This window comes from Emys orbicularis, chromosome 5 (genome assembly GCF_028017835.1).
Source record: "Emys orbicularis isolate rEmyOrb1 chromosome 5, rEmyOrb1.hap1, whole genome shotgun sequence".
NCBI lineage: Eukaryota > Metazoa > Chordata > Testudines > Emydidae > Emys > Emys orbicularis.
In genome coordinates, this window is record NC_088687.1 from 11,753,490 (window position 1) to 11,766,038 (window position 12,549).

Below are 12,549 nucleotides of genomic sequence, written 5' to 3' on the forward strand. Positions count from 1 at the left end.
GTGTGGGGGCAAACAACCTAACCAGTGTTAAGCTGTAGCTTGCTACATTCATGAAGGGGATTATATGATGGGGTTGCCTGCGATAGCAGGCGACTGGACTTGATGACCCAGGACTCAGGAGGTCCCTTCCAGTCCTACGTTCCAGATTGGTTGGTCTCCAAACATACCTGAAGTGTTATCGCTTTGAATGTTAGGTAGAAAAAATACCAGTAAATTAAAAATTAACAGCTGCTGGATCAAGAACACCACCAGCTGTTGAACTGTAAAATCTGAGGTAAAGAATATTCAAAGCTACGAGGGCTAACGCTTTGGGAGAGAAGTAATGACAGAGACAAAAGTTCTTTTCGTTTCAAAGATAGAAATGGTCTAATGAAGGCCTTCTGCTTCCCCTCTCCAATGGAGAAATGGGATCATTTGCATTTCTCATTCTGCTCAATGCAAACTTTAGTGTCCTCTTCCTCCTCCAAAGTAATGTCCTTGTTGTTGTTTAAAACTTCAAAGACTGAGCAGGAGCAATATATCACAGGAGTCTTTTGGTTAATGAATTAGGCTAAGAAGAAAAAAAAAGAAGGCGATTCTTTTTGTGGAGCAATTTTTGGGTTAAACTAGAAAGCACCTGAGAGACTTACTGTTCCTTTTGAGTATTTTATTTTCTAAAGCAAGGTTGAGATTCACAACACTTTAGTCTGGATTACTCTGTTGGCCTTTTGTACTTATTAGATCCAATTTCCAATGGAAGGACTCCAGAAGTCAAGTCTATACTTAGAGATTGTGACCCACTGTCTTCCACCATTAAAATGGGAGTAATTAATTTTCAATAACCATGAAATATTGTTGAGCCAATTACACTGTAAGAATTTTCCAAAGAATAGGCATTGTGTGTTAATGTGTTAAAAAACCCGCTGGCATCCATCTATTTTACTATAAGGGGAACCAAGTTAGAGTATGGCATAAGTCATTCTCGCTCAACAACAATGCTTCTGTGTTAAAAACAACAACAACAAAAATCTTGCAGAATTAAGGCTCGCTCCTGCAAACAGTCACACAGGTGGGTAGTGCAGGTAGATTCAGGCCTTATGTAGTTAGGGTAGAATTGCTTTCTCCTTATTAAGATAATTAACTTATCTGATGTCCTGAGTCTGTGAGCGTCTGTAACAGATGCGGGGAGCAAGCTGAAGTGCTAGAGGTGAACCCTGCTACAGAGCTGTGAAGTCACGGAGTGGGAGTGCTCTGTTATGGCCTGCTAGTGGATTTTAAACCTGGCAAGCAAATTCTGTAGTCAGTAAATACCTGACTGGCACCTAGAGGGAAAACTGGCACATAGATGTCGGTTAGTCCAAAGTCTTGGGCAAGTCCTAGTGCTGTTAGTAGTTCTTGAACAGACTGTTCCCTTTGCACGTTTACTTCTGGACTGTGAGGAATGCCATTGAGTTCTATGCAGTTCCACTTACTAGGACTCATTCAGGGTAATGAGCATTATGCCTGGTAGAAAACCTTTGCAAGATCAGCTCCTATGTTTCTTTACTACGAGCCTTGCACAATTGGACAGATTCAATGGTGCCTCATGCATGTGAGCTGTTCGTTTATTAATGACACCCTCCTTCTCAATAGGAAACAAAAGGAAACAAATACAAAACATGTGGGGGTGGTGAGCTTCAACCCTGCTCCAACAGCTGTAGCTGATTTCCCTGTCTGCACACTGGCGGGGTGGGCTGAGCCCAGGGAGGTTCACCTCTACAGAGGGCAGCTCGTGCTCTGCCTTGGGTGCACTGCTTCCATTTACAGCCAGAGTTCCCTGTGAGCGTGCCTGCTGCTGGATACTCCGGGGGAGTATTGACAAGCACGGGGGCCCTGGGGAAGTCTCCCGTAGCTGCCTTGGGGCTTCCTGGCAGCATGGGAGTTGCAGATCCTTTGTACTACTGACAATTCCCCCTGCTGGACTTTACCCCACAGCCTGGATTCCCAGCGGTGGAATGTGGCAAAGAATTGAGCCCCTTATAAGCCCAATTGAGGCTATTAAAGGTAATCGGATTCTCACGGTTTTCAGTAGGCATTGGAGTGGGTTCTCTCTGAAATGTGGCCACATTAAGGACTCACTGTAATGCTACCTCGAGGATTGCTAGAACTTCAATGGTATCTGCAAACAAGCACCAGCGGCACTGTAATCACCACAATAATCTAGGCACACACCTTCCTCCTCCACAGTTATTCACATGCTTCTACAGGGCCCTACACAGCAGAGAACCAAACAAGTACAGTGTATTTTCGATGTTCCTTATAACACACTTACAACTGCTATGCAAGCCAGTGGTGCTTTCTTCTAAACACGGTTGTATAACCAGGAGTGCTGAGAGCCATTGAACCAAACTGTAAACCCTGAATATGATGGAAACCACTTCACGCCCGGGGGTGCGGCAGCACCCCTAGTTCCAGCACCTCTGCATATAACGTATTTTTCAAAAGGCAACTGGATGTGCTCCAAGAAAGGAGGATATAACAATCCCTAAGGTAATATGGTACTGGATGGCCAAAGCGAAGGAAGCATTGTTATGGAACAAGAACAAAGCTCACACTTATGCCATTATTCAGAACAGTAAAGTGAGGTATGCTACATTGTACAGCATTGCCTACAAGCAGGCTTGTACTAACCGGCAGCCGCTCTGAGTATCAGGTCCTGCTGATTAAACTCACTGGCTGAGCCAACTTTCTCTGCGCTAATCTCACTATAAAAACCGGTAATGGCACCGCCTCCAAGTTATAGGCTTCATGGCAGTGGTGGGCAACCTACAGCCTGCAGGCCACATGCGGGCCCATCAGGATAATCTGCTGGGGGGCTGCAAGACAGTTTGTTTACACTGACCATCTGCAGCTCCCAATGGCCGTGGTTTGCCATTCCCGGCCAATGGGAGCTGCAGGAAATGGCGGCCACCCTGTGCCGCTCCCATTGGCCGGGAACGGCGAACCGCGGCCACTGGGAGCTGAGGATGGTCAATGTAAACAAACTGTCTCGTGGCCCCCCAGCGGATTACCCTGACGGGCCGCGTGCGGCCCGGGAGCCGCAGGTTGCCCACCACTGCTTCATGGTTAGAGCCCATCCCCAGGTTGTCTTTCCCTAGGCTTAGCTCTAGCAATGTGGGATGCAATTAACTGAGCAGTGGATTTAGAGCACTTAAAAAACAAACAGGGAGCTTGATCCTGCTCCCAAGGCAGTGGACGGCAAAACTCCCATTGACTTCAGTGGAAGCAGAATTGAGCCCCGAGTGGAGCTAGCCAGCTGGGTTTATTTTGCTGACCTACATTTGATTCTCATAAACCACCCACAGTTTCAGTGCGTGAGAACAGCAACCACAGTGTCATCCTGGAATCCTGATTGGTGGCAGCGATAGGCAACGTGGTTCTGAACAGATTTCAGACAGCATAGGCAGCAACAGGCTGGCCTGCTTCTCCAGTGACTCCCGTTACCCAGGCGCTGAATTGAAAATTAAAAGGGTGGCGCTCATACTCCTCCCACTTCACTGACACACAAAATGACAGCACACTCAGTAGAAGGGACAGCTTTTCGTAACACGATCCTCCCTGTATGCGTTTATCGGCAATGAATTAACAACACTGACTTCTACGTTATAATCTCTGGGCTTCAGAGTCAACCCCTTATTGTCATGGACTGGGGTAGTCGGCATTAGTGTAACAGGCAAAGGTCGCTGAACTGAGCTTGTTTCATATTTTGGAGGTTATCTTGGCGCCCGTTCAGGTTAAAGAGATTCATTTCTTTGCAAAGAAGCGAGTTTTGATTCTGGAGCACAAAACGCAGCCAGTGGGAAAGCATCGGAGCTGGCCAAGCCCCACTGAGCCTGTCTAAGTCAACGCTTGTAGCACAGAGAAAACGAGGAGCAGAGGGAGAAGCACCCAGCTCGGAGAACAAGCAGCATTGCTTAAACCTAAGGGTAGAATATAGATGTGATTAGGCCAGGAAACCTCTAACTTACCCAAAGGAATCTGTTCCGACATCTTGATACAGGTCACAAGGAGGAGTGCCCATTAGTAACGTGGTTGCGTACTGCCGACAGAATAACAACAAGCCAAACCTGGCGGCTTTGCTAGAGCACTTCTAGTGAAGGCACTGGATACGATACTTGCAGAAGGGGAGCAGGATTTGGCTCCGTAGCCAGCTGAACCCCCTTTTATGAAGGGCCTGCTCCCGTACATGGCGTGTGTGTTATGTTACAAATATAAGGACAAGGTGCATCGCAAATAGCAGGAAAAGGGAGCAGAAGGGGTCCCGGTATTGTGGCAAGAGTGCTGTAGCACACCTTCCAAGTTACCCTTGCCTAGTTTGGAGTGAGGCCAAGCAGGAGTGTATCGCTAAGTGCTTCCATTTGCAGGAGGACGGTACTGAAGACCAGAGGCTCCTATCTCTGCCCACACTCAGCTCTCTCTTACCCTGCATTTTCACCAGGATGGAAGAAGGCATGCAAAGGGCCTGAGAATTCCCTCTATTCAGTGCATGGAGCGATCCCTGCACTTAACTTTACCCATACTCTCACACAACCGCCTCTCATGAGTGTGAGAACGCTGCAATCTTTTGCTATGGGTTATATTCTGCATAAGGTCTCACAGGACCAATGCTGAAGTGGGATAGCTGGAGAGCCTACAGTCGCTCTTGGGGTTAAAAGCCCAACTCTCTGAACGTGACTCTAATCCCACTGGGTGTAACTAAATGAAGCCAAACATCAAGAAAGGACCTATTGACTCCGCTGTGGCACTTGTAGGGGTAGACCACATCCAGTAGAACATTGCATCCTCTCCTGGCTGCCTGGATTATAGCAGCTGCAGACTAGTGTATCCTGCAACCACCCATCTTTGAAAAGTGGATCATGGTGGGGAAGTATTGAGAGTGGAGGAAGTGATCTGCCTGACCCAGCAGCCCTTTGATGATCGATGCCTTCCTTCCATGAACCTGTTTCTCAGATACTTCCCCTTCTACTCAACAAGTGTAAAGTGCATGGTTGAATAAATCAATTAGACAGTTTGGAGCCAGATGCAGTTGGTGGCAAGGTTGACAAATGCCTACCAGGCTGCCTGCCCATTTTGTAAACCAAGAGTTGAAAACACTGTTTGATTGAGTAACTGACAGAATGAATACATGCTGAGGGATGAAGGGGTACTCCCATCAATCTATTTGATTTTTAAATAACTCCCAAAAAGCACATTTCTGTCCATTTCCCTGACAAAATATCAAGCTTCTGTCCCTGCCACTTTTAAAAAAGATCTCTTCTGAAAAAATTTTTTTTTTTTTGGAGGAATGAGAAATGTGTATTCTTCCCCTGCCCCAATTTTTCTCGTTCTCAAAAACAAAAGTGACAGCGGCAGCAGCAACCAATTAATTATTTGGGCTTAAGCTTTCCAAACGAAGTTCACTCCTGGACTGAGAACAAACCTGCCAAATTTAAAACAGAGACTGAAAAAGTTACAAGCAACTAAAAATGAAACCTTAGAATGGAAACAATTGTACAACCTTAATTAGGCACTGCTGCACCTCTGACAGAAATGTTTGTAAATCTACCTACAATTATGTGAACATATGTAAACACAAATACAACGGGTTCAAAATATGCGGTGCACAGTTGCTGCTGGCTTTCAGATTTCATCAAGTTCCACTCAACTCTAAGTTTTGAGTTAGAAATGACTACAAATGTGGTTCTTCCTTGACCTTGCTAAGTTTGGTGGAAGTAGTACCAGTGAGTAAGTGTTTGTTCCAAAGTAGTGCCACACCACCACAGGGGTGGACACTTGCGACATCAAAGCCAACATCTGACAGGACATTCCACTGAGAAGTTATAGCGAATTGTTGCATTCATGTTAGTGCTGTGGTGTGGAGAAGCAGCCAAAATTTAACACTAAATATTTTTTTAATGCTAGCTTTGACTATGCCTAGAAACAAAGTTAGAGGCTCGCAATTATCTATGTATATAAAAGTCAATACCGTTTACAGATTCTGCAGCTATTGTATTATAAAACCCATGCAGACAGTATTTAGAGTTCCCATATCCTTCCGCACGGAAAAGGCACACAAGTCTACACGCTCCATGAACCAGAGCTGAGGTTCTGCTTTATACTTGCATACTGAATTTTGCAAGTAAACAAATACAGTATTAACCCCGACGAAGTATTTCCTCACAAGCTGGACTTGTTCACTTTTTTTGACAATGTACTTGGTCACACTTTATATTAAGTGTACTTTTATAAACCGTCTTTAAAAGGGTTAATGATTAATATATGTTATAAGCATGTCAGACATGAGCAGTACGTGTTATAGATAGCTGTAAGCATGTCAGTAGAAGGTTCGACATGGTTATAAGCAATCTGTTGGACTTTTACCTATTAACCATTAGATATCTAATCCTTAAACCCTTTATAAAACTATATGTACCCTTAATATGAAGTGTGAATCATTGTAGCGTATTTGGTAAATGTACTGAAGTCTTAGTACAACACTGAAAGCTGTTGTCCTCTTTGAGCAGTGCGGGGAGACTGATGTTTGAAAAAATTACTGGGTTTCTGAATTAGCAAGCTTGGCTTGACTGAATTACTAAGTGTTTTTGTGCAGCAGGGAAGAATTGATAAAAACACCACCCAAGTAGCAACCACGTTTGAAACTGAGCTGTGTAACTTTCGGGCTGAATTTCCAGTCTCAGCAGTCACTAATAAGGGGGCTGCCTATCCCCTGTAAAATGGTCCTTTGCTTTAAACTCTACAGCCATTTTCTGTTACTATCTGCCTGCTGGGAACAATAGCAAAGTTTTTTGTCCTGACTTTTAGGGGTTGGGCAAATCTATACATCATACCATAACTTCACTTCAAATAAAGGCTTTGTAAAAGCCAGGACATTATCAGTGAAATGTGGATAATACTCCCCCAGCTCACCGGAACACTGAGGATTAACTAATGTCGGTATTGTGTGGAAATGTCACACTGTGGGATTGATCCTGCCAATGCTTCTGCACATGAGTAGCTTTACAGACAGGAGGGTCCCATGGAAGTCAATGGAACTCCCCCATCTGTGACGCTGCTCAGATGCAAAAGCATTAGCAGGATCAGACCACTTCTATGGTTAAATGTTAAATATTCTGACTCTTCTGGCTGTCTCCACACGACACTCACCAGTGGGGTAAAAATGCAAAAGCCCTTGCATAAGGACTGGGCAAGGATGCTTTGCCCTTTTCACTACAACCTGACAAATGTATACTGTGTCCTTGTGTTGAAGGGCTAGAGGGCAGGCACCTGCTTTGCCGTCCCTCCCGCAGCAGGCTCCAAGCACTTGTACTGAGAGGAGGGAGAATCTCTCCTGTGCTCTCAAGGACTTCCCAACCTCCCCCCAGGCAGCATGGAGGAAGAAGCTGTTTGATTTGAATGTAGAGGGGACAAGAGCTGGACTTCGAGGGGCAGGGGGAGCAGATTGAAAGTAGGTGCCTGGGGCAGGAAAGTCTGAGACTGGGACTGGCTGGTCATAGAGACTGGAAAAAAATAGAGTAGGGGGTGGAAGATGCAGGAATGGCTGGGCAAGGATGCAGATGAGAAGGCTGAGTGGGGCGGAGACTGCTACTGGCTAGGTGACTGGGATGGGATGAGACAGCAGGGATGACATGACAGAGACAGGTAGGAGGGGACGGGGCAAAAAAGGTCAAGCTTGGGGGGAATGGACAGAAGAATCCATTGCTCAGCACATTAATCAGCACACTTCCCTTCAGAGCCAGGAATGGAACCCAAGATCCCTGAGTCTCACCACTCCTTTGCTGTCAGCAAATATCTGTGAAACTATCTCATCCCCCTCTGGTCCATACAGAAGGTAACAACCTACTACTTCTCTCAGTTACTCCAGAACCTAGAGTAGGTCCAGGGAAAACAGTTGGCCTAAGTCTGCCTATAGCTAAAGGCCCTCCCTTGGCTGGGGGAAGGGGCCAGTGGACCAGGGCTACAAGCAACTATGGAGGACAAGTGAAAAAACTGAGACAGGAATGAAGGTCACAGGGCAAAAAGCAGGTGAACACAAGGGGACATTTTGCAGAGAGCCCCTGACAGTGCCCACTGTTCATCAAAGGCATCTAGGGAGTCAGTGGACATTGCCTGGAGTAACTTTGCTCGGAGGCGTGACTGTACAAGGGAGCACTTGAGATTCTGGGGTCTGATTAAAGTGCTGAGCAACTAAGTTCCCTCTAAGCTGTGCGGCCGCGCAGCAGGCTATCAAGGGCTGCGTGGGGGGGAGAGGCGTCTCTCCCCCATAGCTGCCGCGGCTGGGGACAGGCACCTCTCCCCTGGCCCCGGAGCTGCTGCAGCCGGGTAGAGGCGCCTCTCCCCTGGCCCCCAGCCCCAGAGCTGCACCAGCGGAGAGAGATGCTCTCCCCCAGCCTAGGGCTGCTGCGGCGAGAGAGGGCTGGAGGGAGTCCTCTCTCCCTGGGGCAGCCTGCACCCCAATCCCCTCATCCCCAGCCCCACCCCAGAGCCCGCACTCCCAGCCAGTGCCGTCACCCCCCCCCCCGCACTCCAACCATCTGCCCCAGCCCTGAGCCCCCTCCCACACGCCAAACCCCTCGGCCCTACCCCCACCACACATCACCTCCATATCGGTGCACATAACAAAATTCATTCCGCACATACATGTAAAAAAATTAGAGGGAACATTGCTGAGCAACCACAGTCAATGGGAGCTGTGCTTTGAACCTATAAAGTGCTGTATAATGCTACATTCTCTGAAAAATCAGGTCCTAGGCACCTGAAACTGGGCACCCAAAGTTAGCGGATAGTTTTGACCTTAAATCGTGTCTCTGATTCCCATGTATAAAATGGGGAAGATACCCCCTCATATCACACGGCTGTTTTAAAAACTGATTAATATTTATGAAGCTCTGTAGAGATAAGCACCATAGAAAAGCCCATGTGTAAATTAAGAACTGGCTTCAGAGCAATGATGATGCAATAAATTAAGGCCTGGGGCCACACAGTGAACAAGGAGAAAACAAAATAGAGAATAGTTGTGAGTGAATGCTATCCATTATGTGCGCTGAATGAGACAAGGGTCCCGTGGGATTTCCTGACTTTTGAGTGCTCGACACTGTACCCTTAAGGTTCTCTTAACATAGTTTTTTGTGTGCATGTAATTTACACATATGCACCTGTCTTGGAACAGAGGTGATCAGGCAGCATGCAGGCAATCCTTTCTTCCAGGGATTTCAGCTCATGACTCAGTGGCACTGATTTCTCCTTCACTGGGGAGCTGACCTACAAGGCTTTGATGCCAACTTCCACTCAGCAGAGGGGAGACAGTGGTGGTGGAACAAAAGGCGACCGCATTCTTCCCCTCCAAGATGGTAAATGTGTCATGAGGCCCTGTCCTGCTCCTATTGACTGCTACGGAGGCAGAGTATGGCCCTTAGTCTGCTGTAAAGCACCATATACGTTTATGGTGCCACACAAATAATTGTAGTACTGGTAAGTCAGACCTATCTGCTTCACGGGACTGTTGAGACTTACTGGAGTGTCTCAAGCCACTGTAAAAACATTAAGTACTGCACAAGGTGTCCAGTAACCTTATTAGGACAGAGGTGTTCCTTTTTAGGTGACCCCTGATTCTGATGGCTCACCTGCTCCATAGCAGCTTAGCTTCACTGGGGCTATGTTAACAGGAACTCCACTTGGCTGCTGCTAGCCCCAGGATGGCTGTGCAGAAAGGGTGTGGGGGCTGGGGGAAAACTGCCTGGAGCTGAGCTACGTTTCTTTTTCTGGCAAGGTCCCTACAGGGATTGAGATGGTGCATTCCCACCCACCGCTCACTCCTCCAGTCACCTGGCCCTGACTCCAGCTGCACAGCAAGGGCTCTGCCAAGTCTAGGGCGAAGGGGCGACGAAAGGCTTGGGTCAGCAGCGTCACAGAGGCACCTGTGTGAAAGGGATGGGGAAATCCAAGCTGAGGCGGACCCACCCAGCACCAGTTAATAGGGAAGGGTCTGAACAGCAGTGTCTGGCAGCGTTCTCAGAATGGCTCCAATCGTAAACTTTGTGGTTGGACTTTACTTCCCCAGAATTCAGGGGCGGTTTTGTTCAGGCCTATCTCTGCTAGCAAGTACTGTAAAAAAACAACAACAACCCTGCAGCAGCGCTCAGCCATATGACTTAGTGCTTAATACCTAGCTCTCTTCCCCCCCCCCCTTTGTCTTCGTGTTCCATGCAAGGTCGTTTTTCAAACACCCCCCTCCCCATCCCTTTTACACTGACTACTATCATACCGCTAGGAAAAGAACTCTCTCTCACGGACAGACTGCAAGGGCTGTAGAACTACGTAACAGAAGAATATCAGAATGTTTCTTCTTAAATCGGGTCTGTACTCCTCCAATAGGAAGACAGCTTTAATGCAGACACGTCTTTATCAGCAAACAGAATGTGACATTTTGGGAACTATTATGAATGGGGGAGATTTCTGCTAACTATGGTTGAAAACCTGAAATTTTTTTAAGCGGACTGAAGCAATTATAAAGTATATTGTAGCGTTTTTCTCTGACATTTGTGTTGTTTTTTTAAAAAGCCACAAATGCTGAACTAGACAAACGATATGTTTCACTTTTGCTTCTTCCTAAAGTAGCAATGGCTAGATGTATGGGTCACATACCTACCTACGTTTTCACCATTACAATGTTCATTTCCTAGTATAACTATAGCCCATTGTTTACTGATGGATTACAGAAGCTCAACTGTAAAACCGCAGTCAAGTAAGTAATAATCCATTCTTGCTGTGTGGGTAAAGTAATAATCACCCCTCTAAAACCGGATCCTATCGTCATCATGCAAGTTTCACATTTCAGATGTTAAAAGGGATCTCTAGGCATCTAAAACGCAGTTGCATCAGAGAAGCAGTGGATTCTCCATCACTGACAATTGGTAAATCAAGATTGGATGCGCTTATAAAAGATATATTCGGAATTATTTGGGGGAGTTCTATAGCATGTGTTATACAGGAGGTCAGACTGGATAATCACAATAGTCCCTTCTGGCCTTAGTATGTATAACTCTCTATGGGGTTCTGATTTTATTAATAGATGAATATGCAACAAAGGGAAGTCGACTGGTATGCTTTGCATTGGCAAGGTGAACTCACCAGGTAGTGTATAAAGTTGGGATAATCAGTAGCACTTCCCAGGACCACCAGAGGCAGGTCACAATCATCCCTAACCCGTCCCCTCCAGAGTCCAGTTCTAAGTGCCTCCCCGCTGTCCCCTTCAGTCCAGCTGCTTCCACTTATGATTATGGACCGCGAAGCTTCCTAAAAACCCACAGCTGGTGGTAACAAAACTCTCAGCAGCCCAATCACCTACTTGGCCCCAGCACCTTGGCTGAGTCAGCCAGGAGTCCAAGGAGTTGCAGCTGGACTGTGCCGAATCAACACCAGTCACCTGCTTGCAGTGTGTGTGTCACTATTTGAACGACACCCAGCCCCAGATAAGCGAGTGGCTGGACTAGAGTGCCGCCCTTAGGTCATCAGAAGGGCAAGGCACGGGCGTTATCAACCTGCTGCCAGGCCCTGGCACCCGGCGTCACCGGCTGGGTTTCCTCGCTCCGGGCCCCAGGCCCGGCCGAGAAGGGAAGGGGGCTGAGTTTTCCGAGGGATGAGCGATGGCACCCAGACACAGAAGCCAAAAACCGGACTGTCTGGGTAAAACACCCGGGTGGCAAGGGGGGGGGGGGAGAAGAGTCCCTGCAGCTCCTCGCTGTGGCATACCAGGCAAGCCTAGTCCCACTCCCCATAAGCTATGGGCCTGAGGGAGGAGGGGGGCACGGGGCTGGGAATGGGGGTGCTGCAGCTTCTTCCTAAAGTAGCGATGGCTTGACGTGGTTTCCATTCTATGCAGGGTTTGCAGTTTGGTTCAATGGCTCTCAGCCCCCCCCCCCTAGAAATGGTACCCACACCCCTGGCGGGGGGCAGCCCCACTCACGCCCCCCTCGCCCGCAGCCGCTCCCCGGGCAGGTGGGCACCGACCCGCGCCGCTCGGCCCCCGGCGCCCCCTTACCTGCCGCGAGGAGGAGGAGGAGGGCCAGGCGAGCCGGGCAGACCATGGTCCGCGGCGGGAGAGAGGCAGAAGCAGCCGGGCGAGAGCGGGGCGCACTCAGCAGCTGCAGCCTCCGCGCGTCTGCTCCATGCCCGGCCCCTCCGGAGGCTGCTGCCGCCTGCCCCGGCAGCGAAACCCCGCCCAACCTTCCCCGGGGAGCGGCGGCCCCTGCTGGACAACACAAGCCTGGGCTGAGAACTAGCTGCGGGAACCGGCTCCCTGGACAACTTCATGGTACCACTGGCTCCAGGAAGTGACAGTGCGCCAGATGCTTAGGGTGAAATGTTTTATTAATGTATAGTAATCCCTAGCAGTCGTCCCCTGTGACCAAATGCACCCCTTAGTCACACTCTACTATTGTAATCATGATTTAAAGACTTTAAAGACTGAAAAGTGACCTGTGCTCCATGCTGCAGAGGAAGCCAACCCCACCCCCACCCCAGGGTCTCTTCCAA

General features: G+C 48.2%; 1 protein-coding gene across 1 annotated transcript in view; it reads right to left on the reverse strand.

Annotated features, from left to right (window-relative positions):
- Positions 1–12,204, reverse strand: part of PARM1 (prostate androgen-regulated mucin-like protein 1) — a 54,792-nt gene extending 42,588 nt beyond the window's left edge. The window contains exon 1 of the mRNA XM_065404684.1: positions 12,056–12,204. Within this exon, the coding sequence (XP_065260756.1) occupies positions 12,056–12,101 (46 nt within the window). The 5' untranslated portion in view covers positions 12,102–12,204. The remainder of the gene's footprint in view (positions 1–12,055) is intronic.
- Positions 12,205–12,549: the final 345 nt, after the last annotated feature.